The sequence below is a fragment of the Schistosoma mansoni genome, chromosome W (assembly GCF_000237925.1).
Source record: "Schistosoma mansoni strain Puerto Rico chromosome W, complete genome".
NCBI classification, from domain to species: domain Eukaryota; kingdom Metazoa; phylum Platyhelminthes; class Trematoda; order Strigeidida; family Schistosomatidae; genus Schistosoma; species Schistosoma mansoni.
The window spans coordinates 17,965,993-17,977,393 of record NC_031502.1 but is presented as its reverse complement, the minus strand read 5'-3'; the positions used below and the strand labels follow the sequence as shown (position 1 = coordinate 17,977,393).

The 11,401-nt window shown below is 33.5% G+C and overlaps 1 protein-coding gene across 1 annotated transcript in view; it reads right to left on the bottom strand.

Annotated features, from left to right (window-relative positions):
• Positions 1-209: 209 nt before the first annotated feature.
• Positions 210-11,401, bottom strand: part of Smp_093930.1 — a gene marked incomplete at both ends in the record, with an annotated part of 59,899 nt that continues 48,707 nt past the window's right edge. The window contains 6 exons of the mRNA XM_018788832.1: positions 210-233; positions 454-660; positions 2,031-2,495; positions 3,362-3,829; positions 4,830-4,925; positions 6,225-6,371. Coding sequence (XP_018654338.1) covers positions 210-233; positions 454-660; positions 2,031-2,495; positions 3,362-3,829; positions 4,830-4,925; positions 6,225-6,371 — 1,407 coding nt within the window. The remainder of the gene's footprint in view (positions 234-453; positions 661-2,030; positions 2,496-3,361; positions 3,830-4,829; positions 4,926-6,224; positions 6,372-11,401) is intronic.

Below are 11,401 nucleotides of genomic sequence, written 5' to 3'. Positions count from 1 at the left end.
CTGTGAACATGCTTATGCATTGACTTCCGGAGTGTTTACACATTGATCATTCTTTATTTGGTTTTTATAGGTATGACAAATAATAAAATAAAAATAGAAGGAAGTAACAAACATCAGTGTCACTGTTGTATCATTTTAAAATGAATAGTCTGTTGTTTTTCACTATTCCGGTGGGGAAAAAGCGGAAGGGTTGGCAGCGAATGTTGTATCTATAATTCCAGCGAGGATGACTCACTAATATGCAAAAGAAACCAAGGAAATTTCATACATAAACAAAACGGGCAGCAAAACGTAAATAAAAACGAAATTTGACGAGTAAGAGTGTTAACAGTAAATTTGATATTATTAGCAGAATTTGTTTTTAAAATGTATTTAATTAGGCAAAAAGTAACTGCTTCGAAAAAACCACAGCAACAACAGATACGATAACAACAAACAGTAGTATAGGGTTTACTTTTGGTTTGTTTTATCCTGAAATTTCAGCGGGGAATTTGAGTCGCTAGCAGGATTTGTGCTTTGTTTTAATGTATTTGGCTCTGGGTATTGCTGTGGATGACCGTATGTTTCCATTAAGTACTCTGGATTGGTTACGCTAAATCCACCGGATATCGGAGATAAGTATTCTTCTGGCGGCTGCATATTCGGACTTAAGTATTCATCTGAAAAATGAGGAAAAGTAAATCAAGTCGACAAAGACAGACAGAAATGGTCTTTTCAGTTTATTTTGTAAGAATTTAGTAGAAATTACTTTCTAAACAAATGCAGCATAGAACTCAAAACACCATCGGTTCAACTCTCGTTGATTTACATAGTTGTGTCATACACAGAAGTATTAGCGACTCAAGCAATTCAACTGTCGGACTTTCAAACCTGGATTTGAATAACAAGGGTATTTACTGGTAGATATAGAGTGTCAACGTCTATATTCATAAAAATTAAGTCTACAATCGTCCTACAGTTATTTCCGAATACTTAACACTAATTTCTTGTAAATAAAACTATAAATGAACATAAAACGATGATTCATACTGTTGTTTAGACCCTAGTCGCTGATCACCCAATTGGGACTAGAGATCATGTCGTATGCCTTGAGTGTTTATATTGATGGCGCAAAACATTAGATATCACAAATATATTATTTATTAGATGGAAAGTCTAGTATATGAGATTTTAGATCATCAACTGTTCGAGTTAGACGGGGATAGTGTAACGAACTAGCTAACTTCTAAGTCACACCTCGTGGTTGGAACCTAACGTGAATTACCCTTTCTTCGTATCCAGGTACTATGGATGGTTGGATGGCCATACAACACAAAGGACGTTATTACAGAAATATATCAGCAAGATTAGGTACAAGGAAGAAATTGTGACCATCACCGTATGGGACAGTCCATGGTGTGCGATTAAATGACTCACGTTGATTGTCTTTGACCTTGAGGACAATCAGTGAACTGTTCGGCATTTAGTGACCCGACTGCTGGATAATTTCGCTAAGGTTCAGTGACATTTCTTTGGCCCTACAAGATAACGCGTTTCTTTCAGGCTGATTAAACTGCAAATTAACCATGTGTGATAAATAGTATCGTTCTATGTTGAATAGGAAAACGCAGTAAAAAATTGTACAGATGGTTTATTCAATGATTTCCTTTCCAGAATTTACGCAAAGTTACTTTAACGTCAGATCCCATGAACGCTTAACAGTTAGGAGTAACTGGATCATAGAGCAAGCTTGTGTTAACGAAACAACTAAGTTATTAAACAATGTTAGAGACTTTGAACTCAAGGTAATCAGGTTACTAATAGAGTTCTGAATGGCTGTATTGAGTGAATGAGATAATCAAAAGGTAGTAACCAGTGGCATGGTAATCTTAGCGTTCATTGAAATTCTCCAATTAGGAAATAAAAATAGTCAAACAATGATTTAGTGCAACGTTTGATATTGGATATTAAGAAGCAGTCAAGTTTATTCATGTGTATCTACAATGGAAGCTAAGTTATAGGGAAATGTACTGCATTTCTGAACACAAACCTCTAGTAGTAGAAGGATTGGTAACCATTGGTGGGCCCAATTCAGTATAATTCATCGATTTTGACAGCGCACTACTGTATGCGTGTGATGTATTTGTAGGATTTTTAGTTTTCGGTTGCAAATATTCATCTGGTAAGCCACGTGGTACAGGTGGTGGTGGAGGTGGATCAAGTAGATAGTCTGAAACAGTATTTTTTCCAAAACTGTTTGATGAATTGCCATGTGTGTGTGGACTGAATTTAGTGTTCATTTCCTCTAAATTCTTACCACCAAAATTAGAATGATTGCGTGACTGATTATAAGGTGATATTCCTGACCATTCGGAAGTTTTAGCAGTGGTAGAAGCAGTAGCTGGGTCAGATAAAGCAACAGAGCTTCTTGATTCAGAATGATCTGACTGTCTAGGAATATCGTTTAACCAGGAGTCCTCTCGAGAAGCCAAAGGAGCCTTGCGTTGTTTTAACAAACCTGTTGGAAAATGCGATACAAAGTTAAAATAACATGCCAACTATAATTTGCTGCGTTTATTTAGAAAATGATCTACCGTCAAACTATTGATACACTGAATGCTTTGATATGAATTAGAACTGATCATTAAAATACTAATTCTCGTCGACTGAATCCTGGTCTCCTACAATTCATATTTCGCAATCACGAGGGAAAAATGTATCCAATATAATACATGTACTACTGAGCTCTTAGAAAACGTTCACAAAGTGAATAAGTTGATCAAGCTATCAACTCAAAATAAATTAAATGTTTTTTCTTAGTTTCTGACTAATATCATTTACGGTGCTCAGTGAATGATATTGAAAGGGAATTGATGAGTTGATGAACAGATTCTTAAATCACCACAGATAACTACTACTTTCTAAATACATCTATCTTGTGTTAGGTGTTTAAAGTTTTACGAATGTTTAAACTTAAGCCTCAATTGGCTAGCACATATGAGATAGGGATATGTGTGCGGATACATAAACACGTACTTAGGAGTCAAAAATGTCATCACTAATCTACTTGAACAGACCTTCTAGAACTGTAAAGTATAGAATCATAGGTTATCTATTTGTATCATTTTAGAAAAGATTTGAATTATCCGAATGGTAACTTGTCAGTTTTGACTTCGTAAAAAGTTGAATAACCATTCCATCAAGTCTATGAGAATGGAAAGGATTTGTTAAGAAGAATTCGCCGTTGGATCTAAAGTAAGTCACATTACAAGTCTATGTTTATATGGCGTAAGACGCACAAATAATCTATATATTATGGTTCGTGATCAAAAGAAGAAAATGATGGACGTGAAGTCACTCATTAAACTTATGTATTATTCTTACTTGTATTATCTGTGTTGACCTTGTCATGAAAGTTTGATCTCTTCCATATTCTTCCTAGCCCCGAAAAATTTGTATCAGAGGTATTTGAAGAAGCTCCAGTCCCAACTCCATGCTGTCGTGATTGCCAGGTAGAATGGTTTCCAGAGTTACTATTATTTGATCGAATGGGTAGCAAAAGTTGTGTTTCTGTATGTTCACCAGTCTGACCAACCGAAAATAGATCAGATCTTTCACTGGGCTGGTCAGATAAAGCTCGAAGTAGCTTTCCTGAAGAATAAGGTCTAGTCATACTTGGTTCTGTTAACATGGTATGATGACGGTGTAAACTATTATTCCTGTGTGGCGTTGTGCCTCCATCAGGGATCCCGCGTACGGACAACATTGGTTGAAGTTCATGAGACTCAGAGGAGAAGTTCCCTGAACCTGAATTTGTGTTGTGAAAGTAATTGATTGCATATTGATCACCCTGTATTAGGAAGTTTAAAGTAATTTAGTAACTCATATTGAAATTATTGTAAGACAAGGAAACAAATAATATGCAAACGTTGAACAATAAAGCGGGTGATCAATACAAAAAAATAGACATTTTGGCCATCGAACTTCCATTCCCTTACAATATGCGTTGTTGTTGATTATGTACGGATTTGCTGGATCTAACTAGTCAGAATGAATGATTACTTTTCACTATGACAAAACTTGAAAAATAAACGAAAATTGAGGTCGAGGCTATATGTTTTCACTTACTTTTCTTATAGAAAGTCTGATACGACAAAAAAGCTTGAAATTTTATGAAACATTATATAAAGAGGTAAAACCAATTATGCAGTTTAGCATACTTTTATCTATATATGATGAATTAAATTCAGGGTGTAACAGAAACAGAAGATAATAGTTTATTTTGGGTCAAATCATTCTGGTGCCTAAAATATGAAATTCTGTCTTAGAGAGTTAATAGATGGATGAAACCTGTGAATAAATAATGTAGAAAATTTCTGAAGTTAATTATGCAGAACACAAGTTGCGTCCAATAGTACACCAAAAGTCCACCTTTAATTACTAATAATACTTGAGATATAAAGTTGAAAACCAGGTCCACAAACAAGATTATACAGAATTCGCTTGAACAATTAACTAAGAGAGTTTCCGACCACAGCATTCTGTTTCCAAATATTTCTCTGATTTACGCTGGTTACAAGTTAGTTCATTACTTTTACACTTAGTTGTTTAGGTAAGGAAATATCATGATAACCGAAACGATCATTTTATTACTGAGCGATATGGTTCCTTAAAAACCTCTCTTTGATAAAACTTATGCATGTTCAGTTGATGAATTAGAAAAACTAAATTTACTTGTCTTATATAAAACTATATTAAAAAGCCATAACAAATGTATACATTCGAACGTGATAAAAGTAATTTGAAAGATTACAATATTTGATTGAATTTTATTTATATTATAAGCTTACTTCAATGTATAGATAACGGCCAGGAGTTTTGCAAAAAGTATTAAATGTACGCATAAGTTCAATAAATGTAGGACGAGACTCGTAATCTTCCATCCAACCTGAATACAATGTTATACAGATAAAGGTTTAGAAATTTTGATCACATCTATTGATCTTTAATTTTATTACTTCATAAGTAGTCACTTAAAATAGATTGATACAACTTTTGTAAATGATGTATTTCTGACTGGTTATCAATTGATAAAAGCTAGTATAGAATATATTTTGCTGTTGGGTGAATAAGTGTAACTCAATAGACTACTTTGTCAGAGTAAAATGAATTCAAACGTAAAGGTTTGTTAAATATAAATACCATAAATTTGTTGCGGAGACTAAAAGGTAATTATTAACTGTATAGCAAATGTGTCTTGCTCAATCACATACTCATATATATATCACTATACATTTCATAACATACCAGATAATTTAACATTTACGGTTAAGGTACAACTTGATCAATGAGACTTTTCTATTTGTGCTAATATCTATTACTGATATATTTTTCACAACGATTACTTAGAGTAGATTCGACTGTAAACCATATAGTAATGGATAATATGCTCACCAAAGGTATCACATGACGCAAATTTATAGACTCGAAGTAGATTATCAATGAAATGTTTATTATGCTCCTAAAAAGGGGCTGTTGAGTAATTTATTTTCTAATTTTGTATTTGACTAACAACACACACGCAATAAACTGTAATAAACCTTCTACATTTTATTGTGTTGGTGTACTAAGGCAATTATCAACATTCGAATCTAGGTACATCCAGGTTTCGAGTCCCGATTACGACGAAATATATGTCTTGATTTCTAATGTTAACTAGAATAAATCTGTTAAAAAGATATATGTCATTACAAAAACGAAGTTTTGTAGACCAATATAAACGTCATTATTGACTTTTGCGAACACTTCATAGAGGTTCCTAATCTATATTTATTGACGACAAACTAAATTAAATCATTTTCTAATAGTAATGACGGAAATGTGGATATTCAGAGGGGTACATTTCTTTTATTTTATGCAAGATACAGATTTCCAACATAATATGTGGGTGATGGATATTTACAGAAGACTAGCTTTTATGATAAACCGCTGATGGGGAAATGTAAATTTTTTAAATAGACATTGCTAAATCACTATTCAAAATGTTTGTTCTTACAAACGAAGTGAACTCTTTAAAACGTCGGTGTATCTTGCACCAAGTTTATAAACTATTGAGGGTGCTTCAAAATTTTTACGTTTTGATGCCATAGATGCCTTCTTACCATGAAGGTGTAACCAGTAATATACATAAAATTATTATTATTATTACTATTAATTCTACTGAGTATAATCTATGCAATTCACTTACATTTCACCAATACCATATAAACGTCCAAGGTGCATATGTCAGGTTGAGTCAAACGTCCACCTTTGATTACATGATCCTTAATATCTACAGTATCAACATCTTCATATGGTCGTTTGCCAAATGTAAATATTTCCCATAACGTCACACCTAATAAAAGTAAACATTAACCGGATGATTTGTTTAATCAATATATTTGACAAGAAAAATTTCGATGTTTACCCGCGGAGGACTTATTAGAAAGTGGAGATTATATTTCGTAAATAATTTGTACTCTTTGATAGCAAACTGGAGAAATGATTGAAAGATAGATTATTATTACTACTATCATTATTAACGAAGACATTTTTTCCGCATTAATTACAGTTCAGCTAAACGAACAAAATTTGAAAGCACTAAAGTACATACGTTAGAAAAAGGAAGACAGTCGGACTATTTCAAATAGTTTTCAACTATTCAGTTGCTGAAATTCTAAAACGTTTAGGTACGCTTTTTCAAAAACATCTGCTGCTACCAGATTGATTCCTTCATCAGTTCTGTGAAAAATATACAGAAGACATATAAAGACTGTATGACAGTGAACGTTTAAATTGAATGAGAGGAGTGTAAGCAACATCTTTGACAATTTACATACACATACCCTAGGCTTAGAATAATCGCATGTTTATTCTGAGGAAGACTACTATCGTTGTTTAAAACTGTCTCAATTAACCAAGAAAGAATAATGTACACAAATCAGTTTAATTCACTGAAACGCTAACTCTAAGTCCTTTTGAATAAAACATAAACATTCGTGTTTTCAGCTACAAATTTTGTTCTATTTATTGTCATATGAATCTCGTGTCTTTGCTTTCTACTTTGAGTAGATCCATGTAGGGTATTATTCAGTCGTCACATTTGTTTATAATGAAAGCCGACATTAAGAAAGATATCCAGAAAATCAAGTCAGTTATTCCCAAATACGTTAAATGATAAGGAATAGAAGGCTATAATAGATTCGACTGATAAATTAGAATTATATTAAATTTTGGATATTCAAAGTATTGTTTGCCCAGTATAGTTAATTTCATTCAGTGATAATCGATATAATACACATTATGAACATTGTAATTGTATTAGACTGGTGTTCTGAAGATTTTGCAGATAGTTTAAATTTGAAAACTGACAATATACCAGAATAACTGGTCAAAATAGGATTTTAGAATATTAAAGATTCCCATTGTGAAAATTAGAACAACACATGTAAGCGAACAATTGTTTTCAATTAGATCGTCATCAGGCTTTACTCTAATATACATGAATATTTATACGAAAATGTTAGACCAATCAAGGCTAATTGAGTCAATAATCACAATGAAATAGAATACGTCACCAAGCATAATAGTTAAAATAAGATTTATTAGTTAGAGAAACCCAGGTTCAAATACAATCCAGCGATCTATAAATGGACAAAATAGTCGTCCATATTTTGGTTCAGCAAGATCTAAGAAACAATCTGTACCTTCTAGGTGTGGGTTGTCACACTGCTATGATTTGACAGTAGTACCATATGGATGAATTCCATTTTTTAAACTTGATTTAGAAAATTAATTCAAACGCAGTCTACATTTATTTACTCAATGTGAAATTGTAAATATTGACACATTAGTGAATTAAATATAATTTCTAAGGCAACACATACACAAACAAATGGTTTCATTTGAATAATTGTGTTTTATTATCAAATTACAAATGACGCATAGAACAGCAAACTATATGCTGTTGTTCCAGGTTTTTAATAGAGTTGGTAAATCCATTTGTTTTAAAGTTAAACTGGATAATTTTCAGTATTCGTTTATTCTTTCACAATAATATTGGTGTATAAATATTTTAGAAACGATATTTCTGCATAAACGACTCTACCGAAAATATCTTATTTACATCTGTTTAAGCACTGAATTCACTTAAGTGAATATGATTAAAGAAATGGAAAGAAAAATTGAAAGCGTGTGTTATAAATAAATAAACTTGAAATAAATCTTAAAATATACAGACGGACACTAGATATTAAAGGTGCACTCAACTTAACTGCTCTGAGTTACAAGTGATACACGAAATCCATTTACTATTCTTTCATTTATCTATATGTCTCTGAGTCAATAGGTTAAATGAAAGCATCTAAAGTAATCGGACAATGCACTTAACGTACTTCCCCTTGTTCGTAAGAAGGCTGCTAGTCCATCACTCAGTGTGGGTTACTACTATCCCAAATCAGTGTTTTTCTCATATCTTATTTGTGCAATCTCTTTGAGCTGAGGATATTGAATATTATGAATTTTATAGTAAGTAGAAAATTTGAATTTCTGTGGAACGTTGTAACTTTGCCTGAAGTATTTTTTAATTTACTCCAGCTTCCGAGCCTGGGTAAAGGGTCAGGGTTTTGTATGAGGTTAGCAGTCCCATCCTGTAGGAAACAACCTTCCTGAGACAAGCGGCAGCTGAGAAAAATCATTCAAGTCATTTAAACTCTGTCCTTGGACTCCAGAGGCCTTCATTTACGAGAGTTATGACGCCTCATGGTAAAGGCCGAGATTTTTTGGAAGTCTCTAGGCCAATTCCCCTTCTGACAACTAGAACCACGAGTAACATAGCTACATGAAAAGTCCGCACAATGTGGGAGAACCGTTCAAGTAAATTCAGAAATGAAAAGATACAATATGGAGGTGCTCGGAATCAGTGAAAATCACTGGACTTAAGCTGAACGGGAAAGATTAACTTCGGGTGATGTCCTGCTTTGCTCTAGGCATGAAGAAGAAAATGCCTCCCCACACACAAGTAGTTCCACTGATCCTGCTCAAAGAAGCAAAATAAACGCTTATACGATGGGAATGTCATGGATACACAATCAACAAAGAACCCTTCAAAACAAAGGGGCATGGGAATACAGTGAATGTCATCAAGTGCTACACCTACCAATAGTGACAACAAAGATGATAACGCTCAGTTTTATCAAAGGCTGAAGGCAATCATACAGAAATGTCCAGGAAATGATCTGACCATACAGATGGGGATCCAAATGTCACGGTCGGAATGGACAACACTGAATATGATAATATAATGTGACGACATGGATTGGTGAGAGATTTACAAACTTACTTGCCCTCAGCAAAATGCTTATCGGTAACACCATTTACAACACAAACACGTACACAAAGCTACATGCATTTCACTGGATCATCTTACACAGAACCCCATACATCACATCAGCATCAATAAAAAGTTCTATGGAAGGTGTAAGGTCAGAGATGCGGCGAACATGGCTTCAGGTCACCACCTGATGGTGAACAAGTTGAAAGCGAAGCTTAAAAAGAACTGGATAAACAACATCATAAAAGTTTGATGTAGACTTCCTTCAAAATACTGACAAACTCAACCAATTCAAGATAGCTCTGAACAACAAGTTTCAAACCTTACAGAAGCTACTGAAAGAAGAAACTACTATGAATGACAACTAGAAAAGGATCAAAGATACACTAACTTCAACGTGTCAGGAGCTACTGAGCACCAAAAAACATCATAATAGAGAACGAATCTCTATTGAAACCCTGGGCAAACTTCAAGAACGAAAAGAACAAGAAAATAACAATCAACAAAACATGAACAAGAGTAGAGAAAGTCAAGGGGTATATCGAATACATGGTAGCAAACAAGCAAACTACGAGTAGCATTAAAGCCGATGGGCAGAAATAAGTGGAACAGCTAGCAATGACAGAGGGAAAAGCTTCAAGAGAAGGAAATATCAGACAACTACATGATATAACGAAGAAACCAGCGAGAAAATATAGTAAATCAGAACAACCAGTCAAGAGAGAAAGGAAGCAAACCAAACATTGGGATTCAAGAACAATGGAATAGGTGGGTTAAATACTCTGAAGAGCTCTTGGGTAGACCAGTTCCACTGAACCCACTGGACATCGAAGCAGCACATAAAGACCTCCCCACAGCCATTACCCCAAAAACAATCGAGGAAATCACCATGGTCATCAGACAAACTAAGAGTGGGGAAGCAGCAGGACCAAACGGAATATCAACTGATGTACGAAAGTCAGATATAGAGCTAACTGCGAAGATGTTCCCTGTAGAACCAATGATAGAGAACCAAACATAAATGAAATAAAATAAATTATCTTAGTTTTTTAATTTAATAGACAAATACTAGTCATGTGTTCATTGAACAAAATAAGTATTTATAATTTAAGACTATTAAAAACACCTTACAGTCAAAATATACGCACATCAGATCAAAGTAACATTCATCAACGATGTAACCAAATCTCTTAAAGGGTAAATTGTTATGGAAAAGACTATGGCTTATAACTTTAGTTGAATCAATTCAACATAGAGTTAGTATCAACTTAGAGAAAAATGTATTACTTTTAAAATGAACGATAGAAAACATTTATTCAGTGAACATTGCAACTTGATAAAGTGTGTAAATGATTGAAATCCTTGATTAGACATAACTGTTAAGTAAAATTGATAACTTAATTTGGTTAGTGAATTTGTATTTACAAGAAAAGACTATTGTCATACATTGAAACAAGTAGAAGGAAATTGCAGGATTTCGAAGTTCTCTTTCAGCTCCTTCTATTATATTTTGTTTTTCTAGTTAGTACACATTAAAATACAGCTAAATGAAATAATCATATAAATAAAGTGTATAGCTTCAATAACAGCTAGTAGACATGTTGATGAGTTGATGGATAATTTTTGTTCCTCAGGATTAGGACTTCCAAGATGTGTTCATAGAACTGAATAATCTAGACGTGTAGTTTTCATTACCAGAACACATGTCAAAAAGAAGTACGTGCTGATAATGTTTCTTCTTTGATGAAGACAATAAAAGCTTAATGAACAGACAATCCAGCTCACTGAACACAGCATCTCCGAAAACAGGTTAATATTATATTAATTACAAATTACGTTTAAAGCACAGTCAAGGTTCATTACAAATAGTTTCCTCGTTCTGTATACATAATTCCAGCAATCGGTTAAATATCCTACTAAATTTCAGAACATTTTGTCAAGAAAATAAATTTAACATTTGATTTGGTCGCAAATTTTATTTACTGGACAACACTTGAAATATGCCTACGAAAACCAATCATCCAAGAGTAAAGTGTATACAGTTTTTCGGTA